The sequence below is a fragment of the Hyposmocoma kahamanoa genome, unplaced genomic scaffold (assembly GCF_003589595.1).
Source record: "Hyposmocoma kahamanoa isolate Upper Pololo Valley unplaced genomic scaffold, ASM358959v1 192, whole genome shotgun sequence".
NCBI classification, from domain to species: Eukaryota; Metazoa; Arthropoda; class Insecta; order Lepidoptera; family Cosmopterigidae; genus Hyposmocoma; species Hyposmocoma kahamanoa.
In genome coordinates this window covers 6030665-6053324 of record NW_020653719.1, presented here as the reverse complement: position 1 = coordinate 6053324, position 22660 = coordinate 6030665, and the positions used below count along the sequence as shown (strand labels likewise).

The 22660-nt window shown below is 35.0% G+C and overlaps 1 protein-coding gene across 4 annotated transcripts; it reads left to right on the top strand.

The window, feature by feature from the left end:
- The first annotated feature begins 2363 nt into the window (after window positions 1-2363).
- On the top strand, window positions 2364-20819 carry LOC113226574 (dihydrolipoyllysine-residue succinyltransferase component of 2-oxoglutarate dehydrogenase complex, mitochondrial-like). Of its 4 annotated transcripts, XM_026459265.1 has the most exons (11): window positions 2364-2495; window positions 8213-8360; window positions 15171-15262; window positions 15488-15634; window positions 16276-16438; window positions 16993-17208; window positions 17331-17491; window positions 17903-18061; window positions 18782-18915; window positions 19404-19561; window positions 19774-20819. In XM_026459265.1, the coding sequence occupies exons 3-11, from the start codon at window positions 15255-15257 to the stop codon at window positions 19906-19908; spliced, it is 1281 nt and encodes a 426-aa protein (XP_026315050.1). In that variant the 5' UTR covers window positions 2364-2495; window positions 8213-8360; window positions 15171-15254; the 3' UTR covers window positions 19909-20819. The 4 variants fall into 4 exon arrangements, with proteins under 4 accessions (XP_026315050.1, XP_026315049.1, XP_026315048.1 ...); XM_026459264.1 differs by lacking the exons at window positions 2364-2495; window positions 8213-8360 and adding an exon at window positions 13195-13262; XM_026459263.1 differs by lacking the exons at window positions 2364-2495; window positions 8213-8360 and adding an exon at window positions 13222-13267.
- Window positions 20820-22660: the final 1841 nt, after the last annotated feature.

Sequence of the window (22660 nt, the reverse complement as noted above, 5' to 3'; positions counted from 1 at the left end):
AAGACTTTAAATGACTACCCTTATCGGTGTCCTTGCGGCAAAGACTTAAGTGCTCTGGGTCACCACGGTCTTTCCTGCCAGCTGAGCGCCGGCCCTATCTCCCGGTATGCAGCCCTCAACGACATCACCCGCCGGGCCTTGCCCGCTATACTCGAACCAAGCGGCATGTCGCGAACAGATGGCAAACGCCCGGACGGAATGACTCTCATCCCTTGGAGTATAGGCCGGGTACTGGCGTGGGACGCCACATGTGACGACACACTTGATCCATCCCAGCTCCTGCACACCAGCAAGAGTGTTGGCTCCGCAGCTGAGCTGGCGGAAAGAATAAAAAGTAATAAGTACCAAGATCTCGGGTCCGACTACCTATTTGCAGCCTTTGGAGGCGAAACCCTTGGCCTGTGGGGTACCAGTGCTCTTCAGCTGTACAAAATTTTATCGAAAAAATTAATAGACTATCTGGGAAACCCAAGGGCCAGCAACCAGCAAAGTTGGGCGAGCTACCTTGCCCAACGCATTAGCATAACAATACAAAGGGGAACGCTGCCAGCATCTTGGACACCTTGCCGCAGGGACCCAATTTTATTCATATAATTTAAAAATCCTAGTTTTGCTTTCTAGTATTTAAGCATTTATTGTCTTTTTCCTTACTTGTATATTATCTTAATTAAATAATATTTAAATGATCCTTACATTAAACTATAAAGTAATCATAAAAAAGATGGATACTATTTAAGAGCTTTGTGACGGATCTTATACTTTTATTTCGTCACTGTATAAATGTACTTCGATTACCAGAAAGAATTGAAAATTATATAAGATACAAATTAACCTACAGAACGCGTCGGTAATGTAACTACTTTACCCTGTATTTTCCCATATGCATATGTGCACATTTTAAAAATATGGTTTGTCAAACTGCCACATCCATATTAAGCGAAATTACTTAATGCTGCTAACAGTACCTAAACAGAATCAAATCTAGTTTTAAAATCGAGTTTTGGCGGCATGATTGTCACCAACCACGTTTTTATTAACGTGACACCCGCCAACAGATACTTCTTACAAATTAACTTTTTTCCTTCTAGGTTAAGTTTTTTTACCCGACTGCGGGAGGGTTATGTTTTTCAAGTGTATGTATGTATGCATATATGTATGTCCATATCTTTTCACGCTGTACAGCCTAAATGGCTTCATTTTGACATATGAGGTGCCGATTCGTCTTGATTATGGGAGTGTCATAGGTTATAAAAATAATCAAAATAATTTAATAAGGGGGAATATTTTTTTTATCTTTCCAGCGAAATTTTTTTGCAGTCGGGTTTTTGTTTTTTTAAATAATTCACCCTTTCTCCATCTTCCTAATCCCGTTTTCAAATTTAACTAATAAGATATTACAAGTTTCTCCTTTATAAAAACAAGTCAAAACGCCTTGAAGTGAATGAAGCGCTAACCGCGAAAAGCCAAGTAAAAAGCTTTTTCTGGAACTTTTTTTAATGGAACTGGCCAACAACATCCGAATTTAGAACGCTCTGCAGCTGCTGTTAATAAATGTTCTACCTTTTGTTCACTGTAACTGGACAGTGATAAAATTGGCTGATAATGACATAGAATTTGCTTTATTTAGCATACTGTTGGCAAGGCTGAAATGTGTTTAGAATAAATAAGTAACGAACAACATAGAATGTGGCGTTTTTATTGAAAAAAGTTAGTAAAAAAAAAAGGAAAGCACAGCAACTTCAGCGAATCAGCAAGTTTCGTAAAGAGGGGAAATTAAAAAAAATACCCTACGAAATTACGCAATGAAACGAATGCTGAGCGAGCTCTATGAATTCGTGAATTTCGATCCGGTACGTCTATAAATAGCCACCCCTTAACTCCCCTTCGATATTTAAAAAACAAAAATGGCGACAGGGGGCGCCCCGTCTTGTCTTTATCTTTTCCTTATGTAAATGGAGACTTTAATGTATTGGTTTTAATGAGGTTAAGAACTTTCCCGACGACGATGGCGGCGCCAAAGCCCGAGGCGCTCGTTAGCCCATGCTCTCGCTTCCTTGTTTCGTAAAAAGAAAAAATTATCACTCTGACGACTTTTGCGTTCGAAAGAGATTTTAAACAAATGTAACCGAACTTTTGTGACTGGTTAAAAAAGTTGAATTACAATTTTTCGTTGCGAAACATTGACTTTATTTGTAAGTCAATGTTGCGATAACCATAATACGAAATGCTTCATTTATTGGAAAACTCAAACGGTATGAGAAAACTCAATTATACGCTACGAATCGATTCGATGTTATTGAACTGTCTACTAGAACATTATAACTACGCATAATAAAATAACTTGCAAGATTAATGTAATTTGTCTCCCGATTCATTAAGATGTAAGCAAGCTCACACGCGAGCGGAAACGGATGGAGGAGCCATTGTGACGCGCAGGAAGTGCCAAGACTTCCGCTGCTAGATAAATTCGCCCGTTTTGGCAACCTCTCCTTTTTGTAAGCTTATACTATCGTATTACGTAATTATATGTATGTAGAGAGGTGTATCTGAAGGTTGTGTGATTTCCAGCTATGAATAAGGTGACCTAATATTTCAAAAGTTGTCGTAGAAAACGAATAATCTGAAAAGCAAGTTCCGCTTTTGAAGGGTAAGTTTCCGGTGAAATTACAGTCACATGGAACTTGTCAACTTATGCCTCAAAGTGACAGGCGCCTCTCAGATCTTTGCGATTTAAAGCTCTGAGTGGCACTGCGATTGCTATGGACGGGCGTATCGCTTACCACCAGCCGCACGACTTGGTATCATAAAAAAAATATTAATATGTCATTTGATTTAACTTAATCTATGAGACTTATTAACTAAATTAGAGCAAAATGGAATTCGGGGGCTAGAGTTGAGCTGTCTAAAATCTTACTTAAAACATAGGTGACAATGTGTAAAAATAACCCAACTTATCACAACCCATTGTAACGAGACGTATAAATCAAACTTTAAATGTAATAATTACGGCATTCCCCAAGGTAACGTGCTTGGTCCCCTGCTATTTCTACTATATATTAACGATATATTTGATAGCACGGTACAAGAAACAATCCTCTTCGCAGATGATATATCAATGATTGTCACTTCACCAATGAAATCAACACTGAAAGAACACAACAATTAATTAAAACATTGACATCTCTAATTAAATGCCTACAAAACAATAATCTTCTAATTAATTTAACTAAGACTAAGATTATGAATTTTGGTAATTTTAGGACAAAAACAGTTGATATGAATTATAACGATCAAGTTCTGCAGAACGCTACCAATGTGACTTTCCTACGATTAATTATAGATCAAAAATTGAATTGGAGTGAGCAAATGGTCAAAGCGTGTTCTAAAATTGCGTTTGCTCTTTACAAATTGTCAAAGGTAGCAAATAAATACATGGCTATGACAGCTTACTTTGCGTACATAAATCTGTACTCAGATACGATCTCATAATTTGGGGCAATGGCACAGACTTTGGGAAAGTTTTTATTGCTCAGAAGAGGTGTATACGTCTGCAATGTATCGCCGTATGTCATATGTCGGCATTACTTTTTGCCTCTCACATGCCTGTATATACCCGAGCTTAAAATAAAATCAATCAAAGTTTATAATAGCAAAGGACATAACTGCTAGAAGTCAAAGAAACCCAAATGAAGTAAAACTAGACACAATACCAAAGACAAAATGCTTCCAAAGTAATTCTTACGCTATGTGTGGAAAAAATTTTAATCTTATACATAGCATTAAGCCTCTTCCATTAATCAATTTAAAAAAAGAATTGCTTAGGTGGCTTTTATAATAAAAGTTTAATTTTCAGGTTAGTTTTCTCTACCTAACTTCGGTGGCAATTTCTACTATTTAGTATTGTAGAATATTATCATGAAGCATTATTAATATCCCAGTGTAGTAACCTGAAATATTATTAATATTTCAGGATCATATACTCGAACGTCATTTGATTTTTAATTCGGGACTTAACCATGTATAAAACATATTTTAATTACCTCGACGTTTCGGATGTAATGCAACGTCCATAATCTCGAAGGGACTAAAGAGTCGGGTGTCTTCTAGCCATACAAATTTTTCTAGCTACTCGCACTTGTTCTTCATTATTTATTTGTGCACACAACATCTGGCGACTTGTCGGGCGATACTTGATGTCGTTTACATTTGCTGACAACTGGATCCCGTTATCAGTATATCGGTTATCAGGGGGTCGAAGTAATTAAAATATGTTTTATACCTACATGATAAAGTCCCGATTTAAAAATCAAATAATGTGTGAAAATCGTGAAAGTTCAATACTTGAATAATAAAAATTGGCACCGAAATTAGCTAGAGAAAACTAACCTGAAAATTATCCATAAATTAGTTTATTGTAACTTATTGAAAATTTTAATAATTTAAATTTAAGATATAACTTCAGAGAAATTGCAACGCACAAAAAATTAATTGAGTATAATTGTGTATGTAAAATATAATTATCAGCTTACTTTCCCTTATAAGTGTTTAAGTTGTTGTGAGAATACCAATAACAATAAGTTTATTAACATTGATATATTCTTGCGTGGAAAAAAATTTCATCTTATACATCGCTTTAAGCCTCTTCCATTCATCATTCAGGCTTTTAGATCATTTGCTATACTAAGTTGACGATTTTATGAAATATAGAGAGTAATTGATTGATGCATACATTCCATTACAATTATTTATTTATCTAATCTAATCAAATTATGACATCCACTATTGTGGCATATCCTGTACCAATTCATTTAATTTGGTAATGTATTGTTTCATTGTTTTGCATGCTTTTGTTTAAGGCTGAATAGGATTAAGTTTTAATTAAATTTTACCATCAACATTTATAATGTACCCTACCCCATTCAAAGCTAATACATGAATTTGAATTGAGACATACATTACCAGCACACTTAGGTACCCTTAAAAACTAGAACACAATAATGCTCACATTACTGCTTGGTGGCAGAAATAGATAAAGTGGCAGCCTGGGCGAACTCTTTTACCCTTGTAAAGCTCCTTAGCTTTAAATGAATCAATGAATGAATGAGCTTTATTTATAATATATTTTACTTATCACAAGTATACTTATAGAAAGCCGTATTTAAAGCATCATAATGTTCCCACACTTACTTACTAGCCAATAAAGTAAGCATTGGTTAAGGCGAAGTGAGTTGCAAAGTCTTAAGTTATTAATACTTCTCGCGTTGTTCGGGATACGGCCCGCCCTGGCTTACCAAGTACAGGCACGACTGAAAACTATAGAGACGCTACTGAGAAATATTTCAAATAAAACCAGATTTTAGAACTTAGAACATAGCTTCCCAAACTGGTCCCTACCCCCCAGTGGGCGCTCCGAGGAGTCCTAGGGTGGCGCTAGTAATTGCGAAATAATTGGGAACTGAATACGCGTAAACACGCATATTCAATTCAATTAATCGATTCTAAATATAATAATTTTTGTTCAAGTATTTGTTCATTACAAGTAGTCGTAATATGAATATAGTAGAAAAATACTAGAAAAAATAGTTAAGTCCTTTATTTTACTTGTTTAAAAAAAATGTTGGTTACTTGAAAAAAATTAATATATTAATTTTTAATCGACTTCAAATATTAAAATTATAGTCCTTCCAATAAAATAAGCTTATTATATGACATCTTTTTGTAATAGAAGATCTTATCGATTAACTTAAATAATGAAAACGCACGTCAATATATGAACTTGCGACTGCCTTAATTAATTTTGCAAGATGGTTTTATGTTGGTAATTGATCAAATTGATGAATGGCAAGACAAATTAAAATGTTACTGCTGACAAAGTATCGTAAAATCAATAGAGGTTTACTTAATGACGGCCTCGTGTGAAATTTTTGTGACTTGTTTATTATTTCTCGGATTTCTAACTCTGCTACTCTGCATATTTGGATAGCATCTTAGGTGGGACAAACTAAACCACCTTCGTCCTCGAAAGCAACGAACTCATACGTATGACCAACTCCAGGTTTTTGTAAAGAGAGCGCACTGTTAATTCTTTGCATTATATATTTTTTTGTATTACTTGTACTACATATCCGGCGATGTATGTAATTATTTGCTCACTATATTCGGACATTCGAGGCAACGTGCTGCAAAAATTATCGAAATTACAGATACTGCTGATAATAGATGCTACAAAATAAAAAAAAAACGAAACGTTACTAAACGTTATAACAAAAGAGTGTATATATATAGTACATCAGTTATCAGGGGGTCGAAGTAATTAAAATATGATTTATACATGATTAAAAATCAAATAATGTGTGAAAATCGTGAAAGTTCAATACTTAAATATTAAAAATTGCCACCGAAATTAGGTAGAAAAAACTAACCTGAAAATTATCCATAAATTAGTTTATAGTAACTTACTCAACATTTTAAAATTTAAATTTAAGATATAACTTCAGAGAAATTGCAACGTGCAAAAATTAATTTTGTATTTAAAATATAATTATCAGCCAACTTTCCCATATAAGTGTTCAAGTTGTTGTGAGAATACCAATAACAATAATTTGATTAACATTGATATATTCATGTACGGTCTTCTAGTTCACAGTGTAGAGCAAGTTGTGCCATCTCAGGTAATAAGTAAGCTACTGTTTCAGCTTAAACGGCCAGACTTGCGGCCGCAAACACAGCATCGCCCGTGTAGAGATGAGACTGATATCAATAATCGTAGGTATAGATAGAAAATAATTACAACTTTTTCATAAAAAAAACCGACCTCAAAAGTTCGTGGAATTACATCTATTTGCCAAGTTTTATTGAAATCGGTGACCGGAAAGTGCGCGAAACCTTTCATCCCCTAGTTTGACACCTGACCTAGATTGACAATGGGACCAATATTGAGGCACCTGTCCAACGAAAAAATAATCATCAAAAAAATTAAGTATAAAAAAATGTGAAAAATCGTTGTCTATACCTATATGTCCACGAATAATGCGCCTGCTGGTAAGCGACACGCCTACCCATAACAGTTGCAATACCACTCAAAGCTTTAAAACGCAAAAAACCTAAGAGCCACCGCCACTGCACCTGTTACGTTGCATCCTGAGATATAAAGTTAACAAGTTTCATATGCCCGTAGTTTTACCAGCACCCTTTAGCAGTAAACATTTATTCAGTTAAAAAATTTAAAAAAACTTATGTGTCACTCAAACATCAACATATTTAGTAGTATATAAAAAGTTAAATTTTCTCTAAAAGCATCAAGACATATTTAACAAAAACATGGTTGTCATAACAGTAATAGAAGAAATTATATTATAATTAATATATTTGCACTTATAGCCGGCGGTATGAGCACGACCCATCCCAGATAGTTTGACGTAAACCCCAGAACAATTAAAGAGTAAAGAGTTACCACGTACGTAGGTTTTCGCATTGTTATACATTGGAAATGTAACTATTTTATTTTCGGATTTAATCACGTTTTTTTTTTCAAAGATGTGTCAAAGTAACCAACGTTTCGTGCTTTGTACAGGCCCTATTAACAGTCAGCTGCGAGTCGTGACCATGAGTATTGTGAACGACCCGAAAAGAGAATTTGTTTGAAAACATACTAAAAATATAGTTTTATTTTCAATATTTTTCATCCACTCTAGCTCCGCCCTAGGAAAAAATGCTTATACGCCAACGCTTGCTGAAGACGTGTTGAAAATGAAAGTCAACTTTCGACAATCTATTTCGCTGGCATTGCCTATCACTATCGAAACTCGATGGTCAGTAAGCGAGTTGGATCCTTTCTTCGGCCATAAGTCCGGCCTTTGGCAACTTGTCGATTTATTGAACGTCTACCCAATAGTTTCAAATAGATTTATAGCTTGTCTTACGGACAATGCGCTAAGCAGAATTGTTGACAAACTGTTTCTGTATAACTTGGGGTATTTGAGTTACCTTGAACAGTACTTGGATTGTTTGGATATTTATGGAGACAATGGAATTGTGATAAATTATTGTACAATTAGAAAGCTTTTATAGTAACAACAGATTCTGCAAGGGGTCAGATATGAACCATATGATGTAATGTAAAGGATGGCTGATGTCCTATATTTATTTAAAGTAGCAAGTGGCTCGGTCGATAGTACTGTGCTTCTCAGTAACATTGGTTTACGTGTTCCAGTGGCTTCGCTTTTGGCGAAAGAAGAAAGAAAGAAACTATAAACGAAATTCCTTCTTCATTCTAGCGACTGGGTGCTATAACAGAAGAACAGAGCAACCACGATATTGACTTTTTCAAGACTCCACCAAACCAACTTAAGCAACACTCTGTAAGCAGGTTTTTTTTCCCCTGATAGGTTATCTAAGTAAGTTTCGTCTGCAGGGCTGAAAAGGCCGTATTGGCAGAATCATAATATGATTAATTGACAATTCATATTATGATTTTTATTTCGTAATGTGAATTGTCAATTAATCATAATATTATGATTCTGCAAATGCGGTCTTTTTAGGTCCCCTGAGTGTTTATACAATTCTAATGAAAAGTTTTACTGCCCATTTATCTGTGGAAACCTGTAATTGGTCATCCATATTTAGTATTGTAACTATTTATATACCTTGCTGTTAGTTCCCTAAAAATATAAAATAAAATACATAAACAAATGTTTAAGGGTTGAAACAAACCAACAGCCATGTGAGATTATCCATATATATCTAAAAGGCGTTTATTGCAATCATATGGTAGATGTGATGTACGACCTACATTTAAAAATATTCAGTACCTAAACATTAACCCTGGTATGATTGAAATGAAAAAAAACATGAACCGGATATAGGACAGACTCAACCTTTGTACACTATTTATATAAGCTTTGTACAATATTTTATTATTATTCATATATAATATACAATTGCTATACATTAAGTGTTAATATACAGGTAGCTTTATGCTAGAAATATTTTATAAAAATCTTTCAATTATCTGGTACGTCGACAGAAATTCATTTATGGGTCTAAATTACACCTGCTATAAATACTTCTCTTTCCATTTGAAAAATTGGAATTCTTGCTTTGAATTTAGTCCACCAAATTTTAATAACTTAGGGGTATTCCCTCTGTCCCCGGACAGCACATAGTACCGGATAGATCACGTCCAAACATGAAATAATGCTCTCATTCGCTCTCGTTTATGGAAAGACGTATATAAACTTAACGGAAAGAAACCTCCCGCGGCGCGCGGCGTGGGAGGTCTTAAGTCTCGCTCGATACGATTTACAGATGACATGTTACACACAATTGCATCGACTAACTTTGGCAATATCATAATAGTTATTTTTTATACAAGTGCGGAAAGTTGGTCATTATTCACGAGCCCCAAGGCTTCTTGATCCGACCCAGAAGCGAGGTATTTTTAAATGTAACCCGTTGTTTTATAAAACACCTTTGCAATTTAAACAAATAAGATGTTTGTAAGTAAATATAAGTTTTAATGCCGAATGACTTACGTCACAAAGCACATAAATATTAAATAAATATACAACCTCTTTAGTTCTATGCTTAAGACTCGAAACAACAGGAGTTTAAAAAAAATGGATAAGTAAAAAGCACTAGTGCAAAAAATCCAACTTTCGGCACGATTTGTTGTACGAAAAATACCACGTTTTGAGCAACTGTATGAAATAATTACTATTTCGAGGGAATACATTGCGTGTATTGCTTTTTCTTTAATCATTGGTAAGTACATTTTACATTGAAATACTGTAATTTGCGGCAAATATATTAATAAACATTATTGTAATCGAAATTTTACTTAGGTATGGTGTGTCCCTACGTTCGGGCAACGTCTGATACCCTAGTATCGAACAAGTACATCTTTACCCATACAAGTTCCCTAGTAGGGAGACAATTTGATTTTGACAAAATGCTATATAATTTGCTCCACTACCAGATGCTGCTATAGAGAACAAACAAGGAAACGTCGATCAGAAAAATGTGAAATTTCGACTGATTCGCCATACAAACGTTTAGAAGACAAATAAAATTAAAAAAAAGAAAAGAAGAAGGTAATCGCAAATTTAAAAGACGAAAGACATATGAAAAATAAAGAAAACAAAAATAAAACCGGTTGAAAAGCAGTTAGAGAAGTACTACTATGTTGTTTGTTGCGAAGACTACGAAGAAGACTGGATTCAGTGTGGGTCATGTAAAGAATGGGCGCATGAAACCTGCGCGGATATCCCACAGTGCTCAGATCTCTATGTTTGTAATCGTTGTATTTTTTTGTAAGTCATCTTTCATTGCTACCACTAAATTCAGTTCTTGTTTGCGTTGATTTATTGAAAGTGTATAATGGCCGTGTTTCTTAAAAGTATATACATATATTAGATTATATATATTATTTTAAATAATGAGTATATTGTGTTTTAGTATGTTTGCTGTATTAACGAAAGATTATTGACAAAGTTTTTTCAGAAAATCTCGATGTTAACGTTACTGTCCGGTATTAAGGGCTTGAATTAATACTTGTCCGGTACTAAGTGCCAATTTTCAATGATACCAAAAACTAGACCAATGATTAGTTTCTTTTTTTTAATGGTTAAAATTGTTCGATAATTATCTATGTTGATTTATTTGAATGTCTAATATGATTGTGTATCTGAAAATGTTACGCGTCGTAATAAAACATGACTTAAATTTGTTTTTTTTTTTTCAAAACCTTAAGTGTAAGGATACTCGGGAAATTCCCCCTGTAAATACAACTTCGTTGTTACAACTTGGCACTTTTGAATGCGGAACATTTAATAATATTATTAAATCTAAGAATTTTTGCAGCGTCTTCATAATGCATGAAAGTTTGTGGCATGAAAATTGCACGACCAATGGTAAAAATTAAGATAGAAAGTCGAATAAGTGTATAATATCGAAGTAGATACATTATTAGGTATCTTCTTCCACATAACAATACAACATTTTATTCGTCTGGCAAAAAGTAAATATATCGATAACGAAGATAAGTGAGCATTCGATAGCACGGTAGAATCGTAATCAAAGATGCGGGCTCCTGGAATCTTAGCAAATTAGTAAGGGTGCAACCCCTGCGTATTTAGGGCTGCGACCGATATAAAATTTGTTAAATTCGGCAAAGATGTTTTGGCATCTAAATATTTCTATTTGAGAAAAAGCTTTTTCAGCCTACTATTCTATCAGTCAATTTTACGTAATTAAGTAAGTATAAATAAAAATGTCGCAATTCATTTTATTTGGTTTAACTATTTCGTAACTAAAAATTTAATTACGTATAGAAAAAGGAAAATTCTAATGAAGGTTGAATTAAAAACGCTGCAAATGAAACAAGTGATACAAGTGATTGATACGTGGGCGGAAACCTGGCATTCAGTTTAATCTATATCGTTTTATAGCTTAAAATGTACACATCCTTGTCGAACACACTCGGAATGCGAAGTTATGTAAAAATAAATTTAAAAACCTAAAAAAAACACTAATAATACCAGACCACCAACTTACTTATAAAGATTTAATTAGGTAAAGCATAATATAAATTTAGGAAACTGATATTCATAGTCACGTACTTAAGTATTATCTGTTATAAAGATTCGTTTTATGTAGCACCCTTGCTGTTGAAATCTACAACATGGACGAAGTAGATACACAGAACGGATTTTAATAACATAGACTTTATTATCTTTAATTAATAAAGTTATTACTACTATCATTTCACTGTGAAAATCACTTTCACACTTACAAAACGGTTTTTACAGCGGAAGTCGTAGACAAACCAACATAATTTTAATTGCAATTCGAAAAATATACTTATTTTCATACAACCAGCAACCATATGAATTAATGCAGAAAAACATATAAGATCTCTATAGTATTTTAGTAGGTCTGATACTTGTGTAATATCATTGGTCTGGAACATTGACTTAGTAAGTCAATGGTCTGGAAGCTCTCTTTAAAAGATTCTATTGAATTTTTTTTAATTTTTTTTCTCCATGTAACAATCTACTGTCCCAAAGTAATTAAATATCATAAGTTGAAAATTTGAAATATAAAGTATTGAGGTTCTTCTGTGTTAAATATTTTCATTTAATTTTTCCAAGATGATCAACCCTACTATCTTAAGGCGGTGGTTTCGTCTTGAGTGGTCACCACTAATGTCTCTCAAAGAGGTTCCCCGAAACGGCCATTTGCTAAATAATCATATCTATAGACCCTCCTGTCCTCTAACGACATCCCTCTCTCCCTACGCGTGCAATAAGTAATGAATTAATTTAATAACATTTTGTGGTTTAAGATATTTATTTCTCAAAAGAATACAAATTCACTTAGCGAGATATACAAGGTATCATAAAATTTCTACAGAGAGTACGTACTGACAATTCAAATGAAAGTATATAGATAAAATTTCGTGTTCTAAGAAACAACAAAAGCAATGCCCTAATCAAGATATTGTACATCAATTGCCATAGTGAAACTTTAAAAACAATACCAACTCATAGAAATAAAAACAACAAAACTGCGAGAAATTCCTCAAGTTGTGTAATTTTAAATTCTTTTTGAATAATTGAAATTATTTAGTATTTCCTTAATTACTTTTGGTAATTTGTTGCATATTTGAGCTCCTTCTAACATTGTGTTTTTCTTTCCATAATTCGTCCGCGGTATTTGCAAATATATATCGTGACGCTTTTGAATATGTAGTTTTTTAGTAAAATTTGTTTTAAATAAAAACATTTTTATTTAAATTTTAACTAATCAATATGCAAGTCTCATATTTGTACATTTGGGAAATAGTCATTAATTTTGTTATATAATTGTGGTCAGATAATGGTAATGGAAAAGTTGTTTTATAATTTTATTTTGTATTGTTTGTAGTGTTTTCATCGCTAAATTGATGTTTAAATGATGATAACAGACTCTTTTTTAATTTTAAATGCGTGTCCTTAATACTACTGTTATTTAAATCGTATGGGTCAACATAGTCGTAAATATAATACTTGCCTATTTGTGCTCACCATTACAAAATTTTTAGAAAGATATTCGGAGAGATGTTTTCTAGAATAAGTAATCCTTAAATAGTCTCATAGTACTTTATTCATATAACATTACATGTATCCTTTGCAGGACATAAGCCTCCCCAGTACGCCAATTTTCCCAGTCTTGTGTCGCCCGCATCCTACCCCTGTCTGCCACTTTCCTCGGGTCGTCTGACGGTGGAGTAATTTTATTACAATTGTCAAAACTTTATCACTACATGTTACTTGTCCATGGACATATTAATTAATTAATATGTGTGCTTTTGTAACTATTATTACTTCAAACTGATCTCTCACCTGTTTCCTAGCGTCAAATAGCGAAACTAAATAGTCTGCCCTCTGTTGTACAGTAGCGACAATACAGTACATACACTGCCATCTAGAGGGCAGTAGCTCTAACTTGATTTTTCAAATTTGGTCAAATACCAAAGATTTTTTACGTTTTATGTTCTGCATTGTAAAGAAACTAGGTTCTAATAGCAACAACGATCATTCGGATGTATACGCTCTTCTGCAACGACTCAGTATAACTGTGCCAATAACTGGTCATTGTTTACACCACGATTAGAGGTGTACCTACATGTCGCGGTCTAATTATCCATACCCACTGCTCTCAAATATTATACATTTCCACATGCTATGAAATAAACCTTTCTGTGATAACATCCTGCTATGGTAAAACTCTTTCAATGAATAATATTCAAAGAAAATTGACATCTGTCATTCACTTCATAGAAAAAGAAGAAAAATTAACAACAAAGTTCGCAATATTTTTAATATAAGTTTTCTTATATATTATTGGACTTAATGATCTAAATTATAATATTAATATAGTGGTATAATGTTTAGGAGGACCATAGTACCAATTGTAAGTCTTTGAAGTAATTCCTTGTGTTTTGACCGGACCTGTTCGTGTTTCTCTGTTTACATTTCAAAGACACATAAGCAAACAAATCCAGTCAACTTTTAACCACTGTTATACGTGTTTGTCACTAAAACGGTAAGATTAGCCACTACAAATCTCGCTGCCTCTCAACTTGTAAAGTATATGAGCTAAAAAGATTCACGGACTTTACCTGGCACTTTCCTAAAGGACCTATTTCAGTTTCTACAATAATAATTGCATTAATATTTTTATAAGGGTTTCTTTATTTTTGATACTTTCGATCTTGAAAGAAAAATATAATAATTATTAAAATTTTAGTGCTAGAAAGTTTATAAGTAGAAAATTTATTCGCGAGACGCACCCTAGGACATCGTGCCCAGAAGGGTGGCAATATTTTCCCTTTGAATAACTAAACTTATTCTTTGGCGGAATTTTTTTTTTATTTTCGCCAAAGAATAAGTTTAGCTTAGCAAAGAATAAGTTTAGTTAGTTCCGCCAAAGAGTTAGGTCAGCCGAGACTTCTACGAGGCGATCTGACAGCTCCTTCGCTAGAAGTTTCGTCTGTGGCTCCCAGGAACCCAAGGTTTCAATTGCAAAAGGCACAAAGCTGCAGCACTGAGCAAGGTTGGCGTAGTTGAGCCTTTTGCGGTTCTCGGCCGCTCTGACGACAGAGCTTGCGCCACATGCTTCCATGGACATAGGAGGGGGCTACAGTCCGATCTCGTCTTTTTGAAGGATGTCCGCAATGTGGGTGACATATCGATGAGTGATTATTCAGGATATGGCAAAATTTTCTATTTATTTGAAATTTCTTATCAAGGGTGTTAATTTGGATGCATTACTTTAAGTATAGGTAAAAGCCAGTGTGTGAATATGAAGGAAATATAATGTGAAATCAACCTGCAAAATTTGTATATACAATCCATTTTTTGCATTAACGACAACACAGTAACTTTGTGCTTTAAGATACGAGTTTGAGAAAGTAAGGCGACGTCGCGTTGCAAGACAAAGTCGATTCATGCCTAATTAACGTTGCCATTATAAATTATTTATTCCCTTATACTCAACTATCTACTGCTGTCCACTGTACGTTCATTTACACCACATATACAATTTCTTCCATACCACATCCTCTCTTGTCATATTTTCCTTATGTAACTAGACGTTAAATAGGTAGCTACTTGTATTTGTGCTTCCAGATAGTAAGAGTCGAAGATAATTACTGGAATCATATCAAAAATTTCATTTCAAGGCGACATCGATCGACAATTTGCCATACAAAAATGCACACGTAAGGAATTTCTTTATATTCACATTATTTCGTTACATATTACGATAACAACTCAAGACAGTTTCTGGCCAAGTTTTACAAATCTAAAAATATGAACGTTTCAAAATTCTCGAGTCTTTAAACTTTACATTTATTAGAAAGAACCGTTAAAATCTTTTCCATTGGTCATCTTATTGTTGCCAAAATGTCGCAGATGTGAATATAATTAAATCCATATTACGGCAGATATACTGGGGCCGTGGCAATACCAACTTCAATGAAAAGTTGGATGGCGATGCACAGAACTCATATTTCCACAAGCGTTGCTCTGTTGGCTATCGAAGAAGTTAAAGCTCCTAACTTTCCTGACTCCGTCACTGAAGGCGATGCAAAGTACGTTACGACTTTCCTTTTTTTACGATAAGTTGCCTTATTCATCTTAAATTACGGCTGGTTCTTTTTAAACACATCGAATCGTAATTTTAGTTGACTTTAAATAATATATATTAGTATTTTGTAAAATGATGATTCCTCTTTTTTTATGTGTAACAAATTATCCAAAGCAAGACATTAAATATAACTGCCCTACCCAGTGGTGGATTTGCAATCTTGGACGCCCTAGGCCCCAGGCCATGTAGTCAGTAACAGCCGTCACTTGCTCAGCACTCATCATGTATTGGTAGACTACATAATGAATTTATTTTATTGCCAAATTTTATCGAAATCTATTCAGAATTATATTCTTCAGAATTATATATACATATACATATACATAAAATGTACGAAAGTGATTTAGGTAGATTATTGTTACACAATGCGGTGCAGTGCGGAGTTATTTCTTGTTATCACCAGTGAATTTTGAATTTTTTGTCACGTTTGGCCGCCCCTAAAATCTGACCGCCCCTAGGCCCTGGCCTACTAAGCCTTAGTGCAAATCCGCCACTGGCCCACCTTCAAATGCTACCTATCACAGCACAGGTATCATTTAAAGTTATTTTCTTTTTCGGTGTAACGAGGATATCGTAAATCATTAGATTACTAAAGAAAGAAGGAGATCCTGTGGCAATGGATGAAGTAGTGATGGAGATCGAAACGGATAAGACAGCACTGCCGGTAATGTCGCCCGGCCACGGAAAGGTGGTCAAATTCCTCGTCAAGGATGGAGATAAAGTGAAGTCACTGCAGCCTGTTTTTCAGGTCGGCTATATACCTATTACCTACACCTGGTCGTTTACTAATTCGGCGATCGACCTGCGCTAGACAACCTATGACCACCGCTGTTCGTATAGCCGATGTCGTCCAACGTCATTCGCTCTACAACAAGTTTACACAATCAAATGGTTGCTTGGTCGATTCATTGCTCATATAACTTGCGCAATTCTTAGTCGACGGGTCAATCGCTCTTCGACCAAATGTCACCTTACCTTAAAGCTTGAAGGGCCGCTACGTGAACGTTAGGAACTCATGTCATATAGGTACTAACGCCTGTAATTTTTTCTTAATTTCCGGTAGGAGTTTTGCAATATCTGTCGATGTAAATATGTTTTTACTCTGATATATTCAGAGTTAAGTGTGAGTAACCAACGTAAACTAACCTTTATAGGAACATAATATAAACTAGAAACGGTAAACTAAGTTTACCGTTTCCGTACATACGAAATAAGTTTTGTTAACAATTCAGTGCATAGGTAATTTACTTAAATAAGTCTAATCTACACTACCACTACTACTGTTTTCTGGTATGTTAAAAGGTGGACGTAACTGGCGTAGCAACCGCCGCAGCGGCAGCACCTGCGGCAGCGCCAGCGGCAGCGCCAGCGCCAGCAGCAGCGCCAGCAGCTCCAGTTGCCGCTGCGGCACCGGCGCCCGCTGCTGTTAAAGCAGCGCCTGCACCTCCGCTGGTGTCAGCAGCTCCTGGAGGGGCGGAAGTCGTCGTCACGAAAAAAGGGAAACCAAAAGGTCCAACTGTAAGTTTTTTCTGCTGCTAAATTTAATATAGGTGATGACGTTCTTTTATACGAAACGATATATGCAATAAAATTTGTATATTCACTGCTGACTTGTTGCTGTTCCGTCTTTTAATTGACAGGAAGCGGCTTTACGTATAGGCGATCCGACCAAGGTGATCGCAGGGACACGGACAGAGCTGCCAGTCCCCATGAACAAAATGCGCAAGAGAATCGCGCAACGACTCAAAGAAGCGCAGAACACCACCGCCATGTTGACCACCTTCAATGAGTGTGACATGAGGTCTGTAGTATTTCTTACGTATATTACTTAGATAGCATAGTATCTGTCGCACATTATTTATTATATAATATAAATCAGTTAGTATATTTAATTATTATTATTGTTGACATTAAATTGACAACGATAACTAATTTTGTTTATTAAAACTATTTTGTAATAGGTAAAGGTTCAACAATTTTTTTTCGTCTACCATTTTCCTCACTATAGTGAGGTGAAAAGTTGTGTTTTGCTTGGCAGCAAAGTTGTTTTGCGTCTAGTGCCTTGAAACCTTCGCTACGCTCAGGATTTATTTCTGAATCAATTCAATCTTGCACCCTTCGCTTGATCAGGTTTCAATACAAGCACTGGCATCAAATAAGAACTTTGCAGCCTTGCATGACAAGTAGCTATTACCTATTATCTTAATTTCAGTAAATTAATGGCGTTCCGCAAGGCGAACCTGGACGCTTTCTTGAAAAAATACGGCGTAAAATTATCTTTTATGTCTCCCTTTCTGAAAGCGTCGGCAAATGCGCTCATGGATCAGCCAGTCATCAACGGATTTATTTCCGGAGATAATATTATTTATAGGTATGTAATGTATACACCTAATACTCCATATAGGCAAACATACAGTATAACTACTGTATATGATCGCACACAATGAAACAGTAACTACGTACGAAGATAAAATAATAATAATAATAACGTACACACTCATAGGGAGGGCTTTAACAAAACAAGACACACATGAAAATAAATATAATGGCGCGAAGCCTTGTGGCCCGGTACTTGTAGTTGTGGGTCCATACTGCGCGTGCGTTGTTTTTGGCGGTGATGTGCGGTTGGCGACAGCTCCTGTGGAATGGATTTAAAATGTAAACCTTACGTATTAAAGCAAATTTGCTCATCCCAAAAAAATATATAAAGCTTGCCCATCAGACCACACAAGATTAGTTCTTGTTTTTATTTTAGATCATTAAAAATGTTTATTTTTTTGTAAAAAATGTTTAACCATTAAACATTTCGTAACTGTCATAAACACATACATATATCTATATATGTCTGTGGTCATAAACATGTATTTTATTATATTATTTATAAAACAATAATTTATAGACGTCCCGCTGAGGGTAAAAATAATGATCACACTATCTATTTGTATAATCTACTCTTAAATTGTTTATCATGTTGCCTTTTTCCACATTACTATGCGACTTTCAATTTAGTTGATTCCCTATTCTCAAATCTTAAATATTAATCTTTTTTAATTCAAGTCAGCTTGAATAAGTTGGATTTTCTCTTCTCAAGGGACTACGTAGACATATCTGTGGCAGTAGCGACACCAAAAGGGTTGGTTGTACCAATCATCAGGAATGTGGACGCAATGGACTACCCTCGCATCGAATTGGCTCTCGGTATCCTCGCAGAAAAAGCTAGGACCGGTCAGTTACTAGTCGCATTTTGGTAATAACAAGTACCTACTTAGCACAGCTAAACTTACGTAGCAAGAAACTAAAATAAATCTTCCTACCTATATTTCAATGACAGATTGTCTTTTCTTTCTAAACCGATAAAACAACAGTTAGTAAAGGAGGAAACCAAAGAAAAACAGACATATTTATACAGAGCTATCTTTTTATTGCCAAAGTAGTGTATTACTTGAGTTCTAATACTTATCTTTTCCCGAGAAAAGATCCGCAGCTTGATTTTGATTGCCTCTCCCGATCGGAAACTGCGTCTTTTCCGAGTCGAGGCCTGTAATATTGCGGATGGGCTACCCGATTCCGATTTCAATTAAAATCAGGGCCCAGGTTCGAATGCAGTGGGACTTATTTATATAGATTGATTAATTAGTACAAATTAGCTTGCCTTTAAAAACACTTTTGAAGTTCTAGTTTTACTGTGTTACAACTAAATCTGTCGTGTCCAGGCAAATTGACGCCAGCGGACATGCAAGGTGGAACATTCACGATAAGCAACGGAGGAGTATTCGGATCACTGCTTTCTATGCCAATTATCAACTTACCACAGTCTGCCATACTTGGCATGCACTCGATTCAACAGAGGCCTGTAGCTATTAATGGCAAGGTATTGTACACTCTCGATATAAAAGTTATGCTTCTTTGTTGTCAGTTGCAATAAAAACAATTACTTCCAAAACTGCGCCTTGCGGTACTCTCAGAATAATATCCAAAGTCTCAAAATACAACTCCACACAACTTGTCATACACGCTTGTCACAAATGATGTGATGATCAAATGTTTTATGTAATGAACAGTCTTTGATGCATTTTTTAATAGGTGGAGATCCGGCCAATGATGTATTTGGCTCTGTCCTATGATCATCGACTAATCGATGGTCGTGAAGCTGTGCTGTTTCTCCGAAAAGTTAAGGCAGGAGTCGAAGACCCAACTTCAATTTTGGCTGGTGTTTAATTCAATCATTACACAATCGCAGGTACTTATCATGGATGTAGTGATATATTGAAAGTGGTGAATACTAGATTGTCTACCAATAGAGATACAATGATTGGATGACATTTGGGGATGAAACATAAATGAAGCGTCCGTCTATTATCTTCTGTTTCGCTATGTTCCAAAACCATCGTCAGCGACATAATTCACTTTATTTTATATTTCCTTTAACCCCTTCATGGACAGTACTGAAATAATACCGCACACTAAAAGTCACTACTTTTCTTTGTCGTAGTGACCATATTGATTCAACATCATTATTACGCTTTATCACTCGACGGCTGATCCCGTCACATTCATAGCTGCACTGTAAACTGTTCTTGTAAATGTTTCTTGTGCATAAGTAAGTACGGCTATGACAGTAGTACAGTGATTTTATTTAATTTATTTCAGCAAAAAAGTCTAAATCTATAGATTAAAATAGCATACACCGTAAAATAGCGTGACCCTTGCAGTATAAAAAGACAAATAAAAGTTATTATGTACTAACAATTCCAAAAGAAACAATTACTAATTAGATTATATTTAAGCAGTGATGGAGATTATTTATTTACCATTTGAATAATTAAATCACAGTTTGGAAAGTAGTAAGAGAGGTGATTTTGATTAATAGTACACTGTATGTATCGTTTAGTTATTCAGCAAATTTAAACGAAAATTAAGTTATTCATTTCACCTAGATGGCAGAAAATACCTACCTAACTAACCTGATTTTAAGTGTGAAAACACGTTTCATTATTATTTATTATAGAATAGGGTTTCTGCAGTACACATTATTGGTTTATTGAATTACTAAAAACTATGCATTTTGAGAAAAAAATTGAGGGATTTTTTACTGTCAGAAAGTTCCAGGGCGAAAACAAATAACATAACCACAAAAGGCAGTCGCTGGCGACGCACTGATATGTACGGTCTTACGTTACCTCATACAAACACGTCGGTATTCACCGTAATGTCTTGGTGTGCACATATTAAAATGTGTGAGTAACGTCCACAAATGTATCTCAAATAAATCATTCAATTTTGTCAGTACATTGTTGATACTTCTCTATGGAGAAGCAGTAGGTGGCAACTACAAAGAAAGCACTTGGAATACGCACGGTAAAGCCCGTAGTAGTTTTTATAAGATCCATATATCGAAACGGGACAGTCCATATTCGAATTTTTCATATTACGGTAAACGCCGTTACTGTCCATGAAATGTCTGCCCACATCACGCGCCGAAATGAGTTCAGCTAGGTGAACTAAACAAAAAAGTTATTGAGTTCAATTTCTTTACAACGCCCTTGAAAATCGCGACAAAACATTCCGCTTACTATACAAAAAGTTCTTTGTTACATAAAAAATTAATTGAAAACGTTATATACCTAGATTAGCGTCTCTATTCGTCAGCTTATTACAAGAAGTCACTAACTGCCATATAAATTATATGGCAATTAATGACTTCTTGCAATAAACCGACGATTTATTTTATAACATTTAAAATACCTATAAAGAATTTTAATTAGACCTGTTTATTTTCACTGGATCGCGACATTTCACTTCGTGTACTATAATTCGAATGCTGAATAATTTTGTTACGTCTGTTATATTATTGTTGTATGTACTTACTTAATAAAAACTTTATATCACTGTTGTGTTTGTTTAATTATCTACAATACTATACATACAGATTCTTCTTGGTTCATAATTCTACGCTGGCACTGAACCAATTCTTTCTTTCTAGAGGAGCCCACAGATTAGTGCCACGCCAAAAATAAATTCCTTACGAAAACGTCGACATTTTAAGAATTAATTCTTTAAACATTGCCTAAATGCTTACGGAACTGATCGACTTAAAACATCTTTAGACAAATTTATTAGCCCTTGGACCCCCTAAACCTGGTCATGATAATCGAGTGGTAGTCAACATAAAACCCCCTACGGACACTATAGGTTCGAAGAGCGACATCCCCCGGTCCGCTACGGAATATTTTGTGGATCGCACAACAAAGATCGAATGGAATGTAAAATCGACAAATGCTTGGGCGCGAATCCTTTGAAAGTAAGCTTTACAGTTGCCTTTCTAAGAATAAAGAATGATGTTATGTTCACACAGCAGTACAAATCTAGCAATTGGCGATGAGTGCAGGACAATCTTCACTAGTATGTACGCGCCCTTCATAGAAGAAACCTTAGAGTATAAGGAAGAAACATATTCGCTTAGAAGGAAAATGCAGGTACAGCTAGTTTTCTTTCTTCTCTGAATTTTGCACAGCACTCAAAGGAATGTTGTAACTGCGAATATATTAACGAAACACCCAACTTACAGTAAACCGCTATTACAAGAAATAATACACTTTTCGCTTCTCATGCACAAACATAAAAGTTCGTGTTTATGCTGGGTGTAGGCTGCATAAAATAGGATTTTATGCTCTAGTGCATAAAATAAAATCGTCGTTTAAGGCCGAGGCAATGACGCCTGCGCCAATAGCCACGCACACTAGAACTTTATAAAATATAAAAATGAATCTTCATGAGTGAACAACCACCCTTTGAGGTGGATGATTTTCTTCAAAATGAAGTGGGACCACTATGGAAATACCCCCTTTCCAACAAAAAAAGAATCATGAAAATCGGTTCACAAATACCGGAATTATCGCGTAACATACATACAAAAAAAAAACAAAAAAAAAAGAACACAGTCGATTTGAGAACCTCCTCCTTTTTTTAA

Coding starts and splice junctions, on each gene's coding strand:
- LOC113226574 (XM_026459265.1), top strand. Junction 17,209..17,330: donor GGAAACCAAAAGGTCCAACT/GTAAGTTTTTTC, acceptor TTTAATTGACAG/GAAGCGGCTTTACGTATAGG. Junction 17,492..17,902: donor TTCAATGAGTGTGACATGAG/GTCTGTAGTATT, acceptor TCTTAATTTCAG/TAAATTAATGGCGTTCCGCA.